Source organism: Rhinopithecus bieti, unplaced genomic scaffold (assembly GCF_001698545.2).
Source record: "Rhinopithecus bieti isolate Rb0 unplaced genomic scaffold, ASM169854v2 scaffold_11488, whole genome shotgun sequence".
NCBI classification, from domain to species: domain Eukaryota; kingdom Metazoa; phylum Chordata; class Mammalia; order Primates; family Cercopithecidae; genus Rhinopithecus; species Rhinopithecus bieti.
Window position 1 is genome coordinate 1,634,056 of NW_016806879.1, and position 16,085 is coordinate 1,650,140.

Genomic DNA, 16,085 nt, shown 5'->3' on the forward strand with positions numbered 1-16,085 from the left:
CTCGATCTCCTGACCTCGTGATCCGCCCGTCTCGGCCTCCCAAAGTGCTGGGATTACAGGCTTGAGCCACCGCGCCCGGCCTTCTTTTCTTTTTTTTAAGACAGAGTCTCGCTCTGTTGCCCAGGCTGGAGTGCAGTGCTGCGATCTCGGCTCACTGCAATGTCTGCCTCCCGGGTTCAAGTGATTCTCCTGCTTCAGCCTCCCCAGTAGTGGGATTACAGGCATACGCCACCATGCCTGGCTAATTTTATATTTTCAGTAGAGACGGGGTTTCACCATGTTGGACAGGCTGGTCTCAAACTCCTGACCTTGTGATCTGCCAGCCTCGGCCTTCCAAAGTGCTGGGATTACAGGTGTGAGCCACAGCGCCTGGCCTCAGGTTTCGAACCCAGGCTGCCTTTCCTGCCCTCTGGGAAGAAAATGTTGTGCCCTCCAGACAGTCGTGAGTTTGTGAGACATGGATGGACCCTCCTGGGGCCACCACAACTGATGCTTGCAGGACTACACAGTCAGAGTACCCTGAATCTGCCACTCCTGGGACACCTAGGGGCAGTGAGAGAATGTTCCATGTACATTAAGCATGGAGAAGCAGCGAGACCTCAAGCTTCCTCTTCTTTGAAGAGGTCTGATGCTTTTACCTCCTATTTGTCCTTCAAAGACTGTTTTCACAGTGGTGTTGTCCGAGCTGAAGGGGACGTGTTTTCACCTCCCAACGAGAACTGCACCGTCTGTGTCTGTCTGGTAAGCATCACAAGATCCTCAGAGCCTCATGGGTGTTTTCTTAACCTTTGGGGTTTTAGAGGAAGGGGAAAAGACCGGATGTTAAAGGTGAGCTTGTTGAGTGGAAGGGAACATTCTCAGGTTGTGGAATTTAGTTAGAAGCTGTAGAATTTAAAAGGAGGAGGGAAGTATAAAGCGGGAAGGTTGGTGGAGTCAGGGAGGCTTCTGCTCTGCAGCAGACAGCCAGCAGGCACACAGGGTCGTCTGTTTAGAAAGGGGAGGGGACGAAACTTCCTCGGAAACTTCCCACCAGGGAGGCTGTTTTCTCTCCAGGCAAAATATTTGCCAGCACAATAAAGGTCTCCACATCTGGGAGAAAGAAGGCTCATTACCAAACTCGGCTTGTTAAAAGTATTTGGCTTAGGGCAAATTCACTTCTGCAAGAATAGTTATTAAGCACCTACTGTGTGCCTGCCCTGCCAGATGCTGTCCCGTGTATTTGATTAGGACCATCTACTGAGTGCCAGGCCCAGGGTTGGTGCTTCTCATCTCTTTCCTCACTGAGGCTCTCAGCAGCTCTTCGGGCTCAGCTGTACTGCCCCTATTCTGCAGATGAAAAGACAGAGGCTGGGAGGTGGCAGAGTTGGGATTTGAGGTCTCTCTGAGCCCAAAGTCAGGGCTCTGTCCACAAGCCTTCACTGCCACCTTCTGACCATCTTTATTTTTTATTTTAGAGACAGGGTCTTGCTCTATTGCCCAGGCTGGATTATAGCGGTGCAGTCATAGCACGTTGTAGCCTCGAATTCCTGGGCTCAAGAGATCCTCCCATCTCAGTCTCCCAGGTAGTTGAGAGCACAGGCGCATGCCATTACACTCGGCTAATTTTTTTGTTTTTTGTAGAGACAAGGTCTCGCTGTGTTGCCCAGGCTGGTCTCAAATTCCTGGGCTCAAGCGATCCTCCCACCTTGGCCTCCCAAAATGTTGGGATTACAGGGATGAGCCACTGCACCTGGTCATGACCATCTTTAAATGTCTCTTGTTCTGGCATCAAAGGTAGAAGCTGCAGTGTGAAATCGGGCATGCAGGCAACCACCAGCACCCTTTATCGAACTCTTCCTATGTGCTACATGAAAGCACAGCAGCCAAGTTCCCTCCCTCCCTCCTTTCTTTCCTTTCCTTTCTTTCTTTCTCTTTCATGTTTTTTTCTTCTCTTTCTCTCTCTTCTCTCTTTCCCCTTCCCTCCCCTGCCTCCTGCCCCTCTCATTTCCTCTTCTGCCCCTCTCCTCTTCTGCCCCTCTCCTCTTCTGCCCCTCTCCTCTTCTGCCCCTCTCCTCTTCTGCCCCTCTCCTCTTCTGCTCCTCTCCTCCTGCTCCTCTCCTCTCATCTTTCCTCCCCTCCCCTCCCCTCCCCTCTCTTTTCTCCTAATCTCCTCCCCTTCCCCTCTCCTCTCTCCCCCCCCCACCTNCCCCTCCCCACAGTCGGCGACTGGCCACGCCCTCTCAGTGCCTGGACTGGCCACGCCCCCTGAGAGCCTGTCCCCTCCCCATTCACACCCTCCGGGCACCCAGCCACGCCCTCTCAGCTCCTGGCCCTGCCCGGCCCCGGCCCCGCCCACCTGGCGCCAGGCCCCCTTATTTCCGTCTGCCCTTGTTTTCAGTTCATCTTGTATGTTACTTCCAACACTCCGCTTGCTTCCTCGCTTTTTTTTCCCCCACTTCTTTATCCATTCTTCCCTCTTCTTTTCACTGTTTCCCCAGCCCTTCTGTTTTTTCCCCAAATGATAAAAGGATAAAACCCAGCAGGAGTAGAATAACATGGGCTGCAGCGACAACCATTTCCGTTTGCCCTGTCGCATGGCGACAGTGTGCCCATAAACATAGTAGAATGTTGCGCAGACCACGGGAGTAAACAGGGACTTGTGGTGGAGCTGAGCCCAGGCCTCCGTAAACCTTGCCTCCTGTCTCTGCTGCCCACCCCAACAGACCTCCGTGCTTCTGTTTCAGCTTTCCCGAAAGCTGTGCTGGCCCCATCTGCCATCCTGCAACCCCGGCAACACCCGTCCAAGATGCTCCTGTTGCTTCCTGAGGCCGGCCGGCCTGCCCTGTTCCCAGGACATAGCCCTCCTTCTGGGGCTCCAGGGCCCCCAGCCGGAGTCAGGACCACCCGCTTGCCATCTCCTACCCCACCACTACCCACATCCTCCCCTTCTGCCCCTGTGTGGCTGCTGTCCACCCTGATGGCCACCCCAGTGCCTACTGCCTCCCTGCTGGGGAACCTCAGACCCCCCTCACTCCTTCATGGGGAAGTGATGGGGACCCCTTCCTCACCCAGGGGCCCTGAGGCCCCCTGGCTGGCAGCAGGGCCCTCTCCCTGCTGGCACCTGGGAGCCATGCTTGAATCTGGGAGTCGCTGGACAGAGCCTGGGTGTTCCCAGTGCTGGTGCAAGGTGGGTACTAGGAGTCCCTGGAACTTCCTTGGTCTGGAGTCTGGGGCCTTGTGATGGCTGTAACTCCTGCTTGTGCTTCTAGGATGGGAAGGTGACCTGTGAAAAGGTGAGGTGTGAAGCTGCTTGTTCCCACCCAATTCCCTCCAAAGATGGGGGATGCTGCCCATCGTGCACAGGTGAGAGCTGGTGCCAGGGAAGGACATAGCCCTGCCTCTTCCTTTCTCTGCATCCTCCTGCCGCCAAAAGGCTGTTCTTTAACATTAGTGTACATTAGAATCTCCTGGAGGGCTTATCAAGCCACACTTCCCTTGGCGCTGCCCCCAGAGCTTCTGGTTCAGTAGGTCTGGGATAGGGCCAGAACATGTGCATTTGAACAGGTTCCCAGGTGATACTGACGTGCCTGGTCTAGCCACCACACTTTGAGAACCACCCGTTTATGCTGTAATATCCCTCAAGGGGGACTTTTCATCTTCTGGGCATTGTTTTCAGCTTCATTCGCTCATTAATTTATTCAGTCATTCACTGAGCCTCTTTAAATCCACTGTGCAGTCCCCTTCTCCTGCCCCAGTTCCCCTCCTACAGGGGGAGGAGTCATTGTTTCTAAATTCTGTCCCCTTTTTGACTACCCCCGCCATCTGCTGATGGTTTTCCATTTGCTTCTCATTCCTGGAAGGATAGGGACCCAAATTCTTCACAGATCCTTCACAGAGCTTCTCAAAACTTGCTCTGCACTTGGATCAAGGGGACTCTTACTAAAATGCAGATTCTTGGCTGGGCATGCTGGCTGAAGCCTGTAATCCCAGCACTTTGGGAGGCGGAGGTGGGCGGATCACTTGAGCCCAGGAGTTTGAGACTAGCCCTGTGTCTACAAAAAATACAAAAAATTAGCCAGGTGTGGTGGCGTGTACCTGTAGTCCTACCTGCCTGGGAGACTGAGGTGGGAGGATCACCTGCTCCTACTCAGGAGGACTGCTTAAACCCAGGAGGTCGAGGCTGCAGTGAGCCATGATTGTGCCACTGCACTCCAGCCTGGGCGACAGAGCGAGACCTTGGCTCAAAAAAAAAAGAGAAAAGAAAAGCAGATTCTCATTCATTTGGTCTGGGAGGGGATTCTTTGTCTGATGGTCTTGGTGATATGACACTGAGGTTGCTGGGGATTGAGCAGTAGTTAAAAAGTCTTCCTAAGGGTTAAAATGGAAATGCACTGTTTTTTTTTGTTTTGTTTTGTTTTGAGATGGAGTCTTGCTCTGTCGCCCAGGCTGGAGTGCAGTGGCGTGATCTTGGCTCACTGTAGCCTCTGCCTCCTGGGTTTAAGCAGTCCTCCTGAGTAGCTGGATTATAGCCACCCACGACCACGCCTGGCTAATTTTTGTACTTTTTTTTTTTTTACTAGCGACAGGGTTTCACCATGTTGGCCAGGCTGGTCTTGAACTCCTGACCTCAAGTGATCCGTCTGCCTTGGCCTCCCAAAGTGTTGGGATTACAGGCGTGAGCCGCCGTGCCTGGCTTGATTTGCTTAATGACTGTTGTGGGTTATGTCCCCGCTACATGCTGAGTCCTGAGTGCGAAGTATTGGGTACTTTATTGCCCAGGTTTTGGATACCTCCAAGTTCCCTGCAGGGTACATGGTGGTGTTTTCATTTTGCAGTGAAGACAGCTGGGTACCAGAGAGGTGAGGTGACATGTCCAGGGCCATGCTGGTTAATGGAGCTGGAGGGCCGGGGTTTTCTTTTCTTTTCTTTTCTTTTCTTTTTTTTTTTTTGAGGCGGAGTCTCGCTCTGTCGCCCAGGCTGGAGTGCAGTGATGCAATCTCAGCTCACTGCAAGCTCCGCCTCCCGGGTTCATGCCATTCTCCTGCCTCAGCCTCCTGAGTAGCTGGGACTCCAGGCCCTCGCCACCGCGCCCGGCTAATTTTTTGTATTTTTAATAGAGACGGGGTTTCACCGTGGTCTCGATCTCCTTACCTTGTGATTCGCCCGCCTCGACCTCCCAAAGTGCTGGGATTACAGGCGTGAGCCACCGCGCCCGGCCTTCTTTTTCTTTTTTTTAAGACAGAGTCTCGCTCTGTTGCCCAGGCTGGAGTGCAGTGCTGCGATCTCGGCTCACTGCAATGTCTGCCTCCCGGGTTCAAGTGATTCTCCTGCTTCAGCCTCCCCAGTAGTGGGATTACAGGCATACGCCACCATGCCTGGCTAATTTTTATATTTTCAGTAGAGACGGGGTTTCACCATGTTGGACAGGCTGGTCTCAAACTCCTGACCTTGTGATCTGCCAGCCTCGGCCTTCCAAAGTGCTGGGATTACAGGTGTGAGCCACAGCGCCTGGCCTCAGGTTTCGAACCCAGGCTGCCTTTCCTGCCCTCTGGGAAGAAAATGTTGTGCCCTCCAGACAGTCGTGAGTTTGTGAGACATGGATGGACCCTCCTGGGGCCACCACAACTGATGCTTGCAGGACTACACAGTCAGAGTACCCTGAATCTGCCACTCCTGGGACACCTAGGGGCAGTGAGAGAATGTTCCATGTACATTAAGCATGGAGAAGCAGCGAGACCTCAAGCTTCCTCTTCTTTGAAGAGGTCTGATGCTTTTACCTCCTATTTGTCCTTCAAAGACTGTTTTCACAGTGGTGTTGTCCGAGCTGAAGGGGACGTGTTTTCACCTCCCAACGAGAACTGCACCGTCTGTGTCTGTCTGGTAAGCATCACAAGATCCTCAGAGCCTCATGGGTGTTTTCTTAACCTTTGGGGGTTTTAGAGGAAGGGGAAAAGACCGGATGTTAAAGGTGAGCTTGTTGAGTGGAAGGGAACATTCTCAGGTTGTGGAATTTAGTTAGAAGCTGTAGAATTTAAAAGGAGGAGGGAAGTATAAAGCGGGAAGGTTGGTGGAGTCAGGGAGGCTTCTGCTCTGCAGCAGACAGCCAGCAGGCACACAGGGTCGTCTGTTTAGAAAGGGGAGGGGACGAAACTTCCTCGGAAACTTCCCACCAGGGAGGCTGTTTTTCTCTCCAGGCAAAATATTTGCCAGCACAATAAAGGTCTCCACATCTGGGAGAAAGAAGGCTCATTACCAAACTCGGCTTGTTAAAAGTATTTGGCTTAGGGCAAATTCACTTCTGCAAGAATAGTTATTAAGCACCTACTGTGTGCCTGCCCTGCCAGATGCTGTCCCGTGTATTTGATTAGGACCATCTACTGAGTGCCAGGCCCAGGGTTGGTGCTTCTCATCTCTTTCCTCACTGAGGCTCTCAGCAGCTCTTCGGGCTCAGCTGTACTGCCCCTATTCTGCAGATGAAAAGACAGAGGCTGGGAGGTGGCAGAGTTGGGATTTGAGGTCTCTCTGAGCCCAAAGTCAGGGCTCTGTCCACAAGCCTTCACTGCCACCTTCTGACCATCTTTATTTTTTATTTTAGAGACAGGGTCTTGCTCTATTGCCCAGGCTGGATTATAGCGGTGCAGTCATAGCACGTTGTAGCCTCGAATTCCTGGGCTCAAGAGATCCTCCCATCTCAGTCTCCCAGGTAGTTGAGAGCACAGGCGCATGCCATTACACTCGGCTAATTTTTTTGTTTTTTGTAGAGACAAGGTCTCGCTGTGTTGCCCAGGCTGGTCTCAAATTCCTGGGCTCAAGCGATCCTCCCACCTTGGCCTCCCAAAATGTTGGGATTACAGGGATGAGCCACTGCACCTGGTCATGACCATCTTTAAATGTCTCTTGTTCTGGCATCAAAGGTAGAAGCTGCAGTGTGAAATCGGGCATGCAGGCAACCACCAGCACCCTTTATCGAACTCTTCCTATGTGCTACATGAAAGCACAGCAGCCAAGTTCCCTCCCTCCCTCCTTTCTTTCCTTTCCTTTCTTTCTTTCTCTTTCATGTTTTTTTCTTCTCTTTCTCTCTCTTCTCTCTTTCCCCCTTCCCTCCCCCTGCCTCCTGCCCCTCTCATTTCCTCTTCTGCCCCTCTCCTCTTCTGCCCCTCTCCTCTTCTGCCCCTCTCCTCTTCTGCCCCTCTCCTCTTCTGCCCCTCTCCTCTTCTGCCCCTCTCCTCTTCTGCCCCTCTCCTCTTCTGCCCCTCTCCTCTTCTGCCCCTCTCCTCTTCTGCCCCTCTCCTCTTCTGCCCCTCTCCTCTTCTGCCCCTCTCCTCTTCTGCCCCTCTCCTCTTCTGCCCCTCTCCTCTTCTGCCCCTCTCCTCTTCTGCCCCTCTCCTCTTCTGCCCCTCTCCTCTTCTGCCCCTCTCCTCTTCTGCCCCTCTCCTCNTCCCCTCCCCATCCCTCTTCTCTCCTCTCCTCTCCTCTCCTTTTCTTTCTTACGGGATCTCATTTTGTTGTCCAGGCTGGGGTGCAGTGGTGCAATCATGGCTCACTGTAGCCTTGACTTCCCATGCTGAAGCAATCTTCCCACCTCAACCTCCCGAGTAACTAGAACCACAGGCATGTGCCACCACCCCAGCTAATTTATTTTATTTTATTTTTTGTATAGACAGGGTCTCCCTATGTTACCAGGCTGGTCTGAAACTGCTGGGCTCAAGCACTTCTCTCGTCTTGGCCTCCCAAAGTGCTGGGATTACAGGTGTGAGCCACGGCACACAGCCCCAAGTGCTTTCATGCATGATCTCATTTCACGTAATCCTTGGAAACCCCGAGAGACACGCCAATTCCAGCCTATTTCTTAGATGGGGAGACCGGGGCTCAGAGATGTGATGTACTTGGCCCAGACTGTTGATAGCGGAGGAGCAGATATTGGAACTCAGGTGTGGCTGACTCCAAAACTGGGGGCTCTTTGGTCTCAATGTCAAATTTAAAACACTTACTTTGAAATTTAATTCTTTGACTAGCCAATATGAGCCACCTGATTCAAAACTTGGATGCACGGGAAGGTGTGTGGGGGTCTCCTTCCCTGCAGGAGTCAGCTCTGTTCTCTGCTCTCCGGTACCTTCCAGAGCTCCCAGGCACATTTGCATAAGGAAGGGAGCACGCTCTGCCCGCTGGGCTGCCCTGGCCTTTTTCCTGGAATGGTGTGTTACGGCCTGGAGGTGTTCTAACCACACCATATGTATTAGTCCATTTTCACACTGTTGATAAAGACATACCTGAGACTGGGTAATTTATAAAGAAAAGGAGGTTTAATGAACTCACAGTTCCATGTGGCTGGGGAGGCCTCACAATCATGGTGGAAGGTGAAAGGTACGTCTTACGTCGCAGAAGGCAAGAGGGAACGAGAGCCACACGAAAGGGGAAACCCCTTATCAAACCATCAGATCTCGTGAGACTTACTCACTCCCAGGAGAACGGTATGGGGGAAACCGCCCCCATAATTCAATTCAATTCAGTGTGAGAATTATGGGAGCTACAATTCATGATGAGATTTGGGTGAGGACACAGCCAAACCATATAAGCATCATAAACACCGGGAATGTGTCCCTGTGACATGGCAGCATTTAAAGGTTTCTGATGGCCTCCTTTAGGCAGCTTTCCTGTTCGAAGGGCCTGCTGTGAGATGGGGAATGAGCCCTGTTCCACCCCTGCACCCCCAGTGCCATCTCTTGCCTCCTCCTCAGGCTGGAAACGTGTCCTGCATCTCTCCCGAGTGTCCCCCCGGCCCCTGTCAGACCTCCCCACAGTCAGATTGCTGTACTTGTGTTCCAGGTAAGTGACACTCTTGGAGCATTTTTCTTTTTCTTTTTTTTTTTAGATTTTTTGTAGACCTCGCTATGTTGCCCAGGCTGGTCTTGAGCCTCAGGTGGTCCTCCTGCTTCAGCCTCTCAAAGTGCTGGGATGACAGGCATGAGCCCCCAAGCCCGTTTTTGCATTTTGCTTCTTTTTTTTTTTGAGGGGGAGACTTGCTCTCCAGGCTGGAGTGTAGTAGCATGATCTCAGCTCGCTGCAACCTCCGCCTCCCAGGTTCAAGTGATTCTCCCGCCTGAGCCTCCGGAGTAGTGAGTAGCTGGGATTACAGGTGCCCGCCACCACGCTGGGCTAATTTTTGTATTTTTAGTAGAGACGGGGTTTCACGATGTTGGCCAGGCTGGTCTCGAACTCCTGACCTCAGGTGATCGACCTGCCTTGGCCTCCCAAAGTGCTGGGATGACAGGCATGAGCCCCGGAGCCCGGTTTTACATTTTGCTTCTTTGTGTGTGCTGGGGAGGTTGTCTTTTGAGTATGCGATGGGGTGGGGTGAGTGGAGGAGTCAGGGAGGAGATTGGTTTCTGCTTTACAAACTCAGATCAAGTGAAGCATTTCGAAGTAGCTGTTTTTATTGTGCACTTTTTATGTGTACAGCAGTTTGATGCTAGACTGTATTCACAGACCAGCTTTCCCCTGCCTTAGGAGGCACCTTCAGCTCAGGCAGGACTGGGTTTCAGTCCACCCTTGTCATTGCTCTGTCCCAGGGCAGGGAGGGGTCTCTCCTTAGCCACTAATGAGTTGGTCCTTTGTTAAAATCAAGGTTTTATTTCCTGGGATGGCTTCCTCACTGTCACGGATGTTCCCTGCTGACCCTGTGCCCCTTGCTGTGTGGGGCACTTGCCAGAACTCCATCTCATGAAACCCTTATGTCACCACTCTAAGGCAGTACTATTTATTGCCCCATTTTGTAGATGGGAACACTGAGACTTGGAAAGTTAAAGTCACTGCCTAAAGGCACACAACCATTAAGTAATGGAGCAGAACTTGAATTCAGGTCTACCTGATTTCAAAGCTGGTGTTCTTTTTGAGTATTTTTTTCTTAATATTTAAATGTTATATTATTTTTAATTGACTTATTTTTGCATAGTCAATGTAGTCTGGATGAGATGGGAACCCTTATCAGTCCCATTGTACAGATGAGAAAACTGAGGCTTAGAGAGCTTTAAGTGTCTTGCCCAAAGTCATTCCCTGGTGAGTTGTGTAGCTAGGATTTGAGCCCAGGGCATTTTTTTTTTTTTTTTTTTTTTTGAGACGGAGTCTCGCTCTGTTGCCCAGGCTGGAGTGCAGTGGCCGGATCTCGGCTCACTGCAAGCTCCGCCTCCCGGGTTTACGCCATTCTCCTGCCTCAGCCTCCCGAGTAGCTGGGACTACAGGCGCCCGCCACCTCACCCAGCTAGTTTTTTGTATTTTTACTAGAGACGGGGTTTCACCTTGTTAGCCAGGATGGTCTCGATCTCCTGACCTCGTGATCCGCCCGTCTCGGCCTCCCAAAGTGCTGGGATTACAGGCTTGAGCCACCACGCCCGGCGAGCCCAGGGCATTCTAACAGCAGGTGACCCTGGGCAGTTTCTAAGGCTGTTTTTTCAGTAGAGTGGATCTTCAAATCAAAGACTCTCCCCAGATTCTCATAGCCTCCAGGAGGGTAGTAGCACCATTTGTCTAACGTGGCACGTTTGTCTTAGGTGTCTGGGACAGTCTCTTTTTCTTTCTTTTTTTCTGTTACTCTTTAGTTATTCAGGGCTTCCCCTGCCTTTTTTAGTTAAGGACCTTGTCTTACATGTGATTCATTCTTTGTCAGATTTTTTGTTGTTGTTGAGATGGGGTCTTGCTCTGTCGCCCAGGCTGCAGTAGAGTGATGGAATCACTATAACCTCAACCCCTGGTTTCAAGCCATCCTCCTGCCTCAGCCTCCTGATTAGCAAGGACTACAGGCACACACTGCTGCACTCAGCTAATTTTTAAAAGTTTTTGTAGAGATGGGGTCTCGCTATGTTGACCAGACTGGCCTTGAACTCCTGGGTGCAAGAGATCCTCCCACCTCGGCCTCCCAGAATGTTAGGATTACAGGCGTGAACTGCCACACCCAGCCCTTGTTTTGTGTCTGGGGTTTGGAGGAGGAGAAGTGCTTTGGGTTCCTGGGCATGGAGCATGCTTGGAGCATGCTGTGGAGTGTCGTGGGTGGGTGTTAAATGCCCCGGGGCTCCCCACCCATTTGTTCCCCCTTTTCTTTAGCTGCCTCTGCCCAAAGACCTTGAGCTGCTCCCTTTCTCCTCTGCAGTGAGATGCTATTTCCACGGCCGGTGGTACGCGGACGGGGCCGTGTTCAGTGGGGGTAGTGACGAGTGTACCACCTGTGTCTGCCAGGTATGGTGGTGGAGCGTCCCGAAGCCTGTGGAATTGATGGGGAGGGGAGCGAGGCACAACACTTTACCTAGGTTGACTTGACTAGGAGAACATGAGCTGCCATACAGCAACAGGGAAACTGAGGAAGCAAAGGCACTACAGGAATCCCCCAGGCCTTCCCACAGTCTCTTTGAACTTCATCTTTCAGCACTGCTATTTACAGAGCACCTACTGTGTGCTGGGGACATAGCTAAGCACAAGGAAGTCCCAGTCCCCTTGGTCCAGAAGCCCACAATCTAGGTGGGTTGATGGCCAGGGGCCCAGGACTCCTGATGCCCTTTTGGAAGGCGGAATGTTAAGTAGAGATCTAGAGGGTGGCGGGGACTCATCAGGCAAGGAGCTGAGGTTGCTGTACCCAGCAGAGGGTGGAGGACTGGAGATGGCCATTCTGGCTGGAGCACGGAGAGAGGCAGGCAGGCAGCAAGGCTGCAGGAAGGGGTTGCATCTTGGGTTGTGTTCCCTAGAAGCAGGGCCTGTGCAGGCGACTTACAAAAGGAATGCTCTCAGGAGAAACCAGAGAGGGAAGCAGGGTGAAGTTGTGGTTTCACATGGATCCCTGGGAAGCTCTGGACAGTGGACCGTGCTGGGGAGCAAGGCTCTTGCACCCCAGGGCCAGTGAGTTACAGAGACTCTCTGTGTTCCCCAGGGAGTGGGGGCAGTGACCATCCAGGCATCTCTGGAGGATGCAGCTGCCGTCAGCCACTGGCAGCTCTTCAGAGACAGGACCTGGGTGGGCACTGACAGCCTCTGCCCTGACTCAGTCCTGAAGGGCTCCACCAGCTGCATTGAGGGCTTTGCACTCAGTCAAGCTGCAGAATGGTTTTATGCGTGGAGCGATGCCATCAGATTGTGCTGGAGAAAGTTCTCTGGCTGCGGACCAAGAGACGATTGGAGGGGCCAGAGTGGAAGACAGTAGGGAGCCTGGATAGCAGCGGGAGGCTGAGAGATGGTGGACACCACGCCTATTCCCAGGATGCCCTCCTGGGCTCACACCCAGCCCCCATTGAAGGACTGCCGGTTCTCCCCACCCCATTGTGCTCCCTGGAGATTTCTTTGTCAGTTTCACTTGAGTAGATTTCTTTGTCAGTTTCACTTGCGTAGTGGGAGGGTGATGGCAGCCTGCCACCCTCCTCTAGCTCTCCATGGTCTCCAGGCGCTGCCCTCATCGTTCTGTGCCTGGACTCTCTTCCAGAATGGGGAGGTGGAGTGCTCCTTCATGCCCTGCCCTGAGCTGGCCTGCCCCCGAGAAGAGTGGCGGCTGGGCCCTGGGCAGTGCTGCTTCACCTGCCAGGAGCCCACACCCGCGACAGGTGAGCTGGCCCAGGGCTGCCCCACAGGGCAGGGCGTGGATTCTGGGGAGAGAGGCTGAGCTTCACCTGTTGAGACTGCTGGTGTGTGTGTTTGTGTGTGTGTGTGTACATGTGTCTTTGTGTGCGTGTGTATGAGTGTGAGTCTGTTTTGTGTAGTATCTGTGTGCCTGTGTAAGTTTGTGTGTGTCTGAGTTTGTGAGTGGTTATCTGTGTGTTGGTGTGTTAGTAGTACCTGCGTGTGGGAGCCTGTGTATGTGTGTCTTTGTATTTATGTATATGAGCGTGTGTCTGTGTTTTGTGTAGTATGTCTGTGTATCTCTGTGTGTGTGTGTCTGTGTTTTTGTGTGTGCCTGTGTGAGCATGCATGTTTATGTGTCTTGTGTCTGCATATGTGTCTCTCGTGTCTGTATATGTGTGTGTGCATGTAAGTGTATGTATGTGTCTAAGTGTAAGTTCGTGTGTCTGTGTGAGTAGTGTGTGTCTGTGAGCATGTATATGTATGTGTGCATTTGTATGAATGTGTGTAAATTTGTGTACATGTGTCTTTGCCTGTGTACAAGTTTGTATCTGTGTGTTGTGTCGTATGTCTTAGTGTGTGCCTGTGTGTGTGTTTCTGTGCTTGTGAGTAGTTTTCTCTGTGTGTGTGTCAGTGTGTTAGTGGTATCTGTGTGTGGGAGTCTGTGTACGTGTGTCTTTGTGCATGAGCATGTGTCTGCTTTGTGTAGTATGAGTGTGTCTCTGTGGTATTTATGTTTGTGCCTGTTTTTGTGTTTTTGTGTGTGCCTGTGTGAGCATGCATGTTTGTGTTTGTTGTGTCTGTATATGTGTATGTGCATGTAAGTGTTTGATTCTATGAGTGTGTCTGTGTGCAAGTTTGTGTCTCTGTGAGTAGTATCTGTGTGTGTGTGAGAATATGTATGTAAGTGTATTTGTATGAGTGTGTGTGTCTGTGTGAGTTGTATCTGTGTGTGTATGTAAATCTGCATTTGTGTATGTGTGTGTCTCTGTGTTTGTGCATGAATGGTATCTGCATGCATGTGTAAGTATGCATTAGTATGAGTGTATGTGTGTCTCTGTGAACTGTATCTGTGTGTATGTATAAATATGCATTTGTATGTGTGTGTATGCATGAATGGTATCTGCGTGCATGTGTAAGTGTGCATTAGTATGAGTGTATGTGTGTCTCTGAACTGTATCTGTGTGTATATATAAATATGCATTTGTATGAGTGCGTGTGTCTGCACGAATGGTATCTGTGAGCATGTGTATGTGTACGTAAGTGCATTTGTATGAGTGTATGTGTGTCTGTGAGTTGTATCTGTAAATCTGCATTTGTGTATGTGTGTGTCTCTGTGTTTGTGCATGAATGGTATCTGTGTGCATGTGTAAGTATGCATTAGTATGAGTGTATGTGTGTCTCTGTGAACTGTATCTGTGTGTGTGTGTATAAATATGCATTTGTATGAGTGTGTATGCATGAATGGTATCTGCGTGCATGTGTAAGTGTGCATTAGTATGAGTGTATGTGTGTCTCTGTGAACGGTATCTGTGTGTGTGTATATATAAATATGCATTTGTATGAGTGTGTGTGTGCATGAATGGTATCTGTGAGCATGTGTGTATGTGTGTGTCTGTGTGAGTTGTACGTAAGTGTACATAAGTGTACATAATGTGTACGTAAGTGCATTTGTATGAGTGTATGTGTGTGTTGTATCTGTGTGTGTATGCAAATGTACATTTGTATCAGTGTGTGTCTCTGTGTTTGTGCATGAATGGTATCTGTGTGTGTATTTAAGTGTGCATTTGTATGAGTGTGAGTTGTATCTGTGCATATATGTAAGTGTGCATTTGTATGAGTGTGTGTAAGTTTATGTGTCGATGTGTGTGAGTGATACCGGTGTCTGTGTGTGTGTGTGCGCATAAGGCGTCTGTCCTTGCTGCTATTGTAGTCTAGGTCTTGTGCCCACTGTCTTTTCTTTGCCATTGTCCTCATCCAGGCTGCTCTCTCGATGACAACGGGGTTGAGTTTCCGATTGGACAGATCTGGTCGCCTGGTGACCCCTGTGAGTTATGCATCTGCCAGGTGAATGACAACCTGCTCGCCTTCAGCTGCTTTACCCGGCTGCCCCGCCTCACCCAGAGGAGACAAGCATCCTGGCCCCTCCAGAGGCTGGCCTCAGGCTGGCTGCAGTCTCCCTCCGGCACTGTCAAGTTCCACTTTCACAGAAAGGGTTGGACCCAGTTTTTCCTGCCCTCAGTAGATGTGTGAGGACGGTGGCGCTTGGCAGTTGGCCTTAAGAAGTGCGTATGGTTGGCTGGGCGCGGTGGCTCACGCCTGTAATCCCAGCACTTTGGGAGGCTGAGGCGGGTGGATCACAAGTTGAGGAGATCGAGGCCATCCTGGCTAACATGGTGAAACTAAAATACAAAAAATACTAAAAATACAAAAAATTAGCCGAGTGTGGTGGCGGGTGCCTGTAGTCCCAGCTACTTGGGAGACTGAGGCAGGAGAATCATTTGAACCCAGGAGGAGGAGGTTGCAGTGAGCTGAGATCGTGCCACTGCACCCCAGCTTGGGCAACAAAGCAAGACTCCATCTCAGAAAACAAAAAAAGTGTGTATGGCCAAGAGTGGTGGCTCACGCCTATAATCCCAACACTTAGGGAGGCTGAGGTGGGAAGATTGCTTGAGCCCAGGAATTTGAGACCAGCCTGGACAACATGGTGAGACCCTGTCTCTACAAAAAAAACCCAAAAATTAACTGCGTGTAGTGGCATGCCTCTGTGGTCCCAGCTACTTGGGAGGCTAAGGTGGGAGGATCGCTTCCTCAGCTCCTGAGGCTGACCCAGGAGGTCGAGGCTGCAGTGAACTGTGATCACATTACTGCATTCCAGCCTGGGTGAAAAAGACCGTTTCAAAAAAAAAAAAAAAGTGTGTGTAACACACTGTGCATGTGCAGGGAGCTGCTGGCATGAGGAGTAAGAATTAGGAATCTTCATAGAAGGGTCTCCCCAGGCATGGATAACTGAGGGAGTGGGGCAGCCTGAGACCTAGTTGTTCAGGCTGTTTCTGTGAAATTGCAACGTTTTCTTCATGACTGCAAATCGTGTGACCTCACCATTTCAGAAATGGGTAAGGAGGTGCATGAGTTTGAGTCAGATCGACAGCAATGTAAATATAGCTATCCAGCCAGAAATACAACTCTTTTAGCTCATTATTGAAGCACTAGTCATTGCGGTTTTTTTTTTTTTTTTTTTTTTTTTTTTTTTTTACCATTATGTATAATGGCAAAAACCGCAATTACTTTTGCACCAATCTAATACATGCTGGCTTTCCTTTCTACTTTAAGAGCTTCGAGTCTTTTAGAGGTTTATTTCTCAAAATGAGGTCTCTTGCACCTGTGTTGGGAGCCCTGGTTAGACGTGCAGGCTTTCGAGGCCCCGCCCACACCTCTGCCCTCGTAAACTGCATTTTAACCTCTAGATGATTTGTGTGCACTTTTTTTTTTTTTTTTTTTTTTTTTTTTTT

The 16,085-nt window shown here is 50.8% G+C and overlaps 1 protein-coding gene across 1 annotated transcript in view; it reads left to right on the forward strand.

Annotated features, from left to right (window-relative positions):
* Positions 1-16,085, forward strand: part of VWCE (von Willebrand factor C and EGF domains) — a 46,976-nt gene that overhangs the window by 16,994 nt on the left and 13,897 nt on the right. The window contains exons 8-14 of the mRNA XM_017878479.1: positions 2,724-3,166; positions 3,249-3,342; positions 5,777-5,859; positions 8,718-8,805; positions 11,123-11,208; positions 12,440-12,557; positions 14,555-14,640. Coding sequence (XP_017733968.1) covers positions 2,724-3,166; positions 3,249-3,342; positions 5,777-5,859; positions 8,718-8,805; positions 11,123-11,208; positions 12,440-12,557; positions 14,555-14,640 — 998 coding nt within the window. The remainder of the gene's footprint in view (positions 1-2,723; positions 3,167-3,248; positions 3,343-5,776; positions 5,860-8,717; positions 8,806-11,122; positions 11,209-12,439; positions 12,558-14,554; positions 14,641-16,085) is intronic.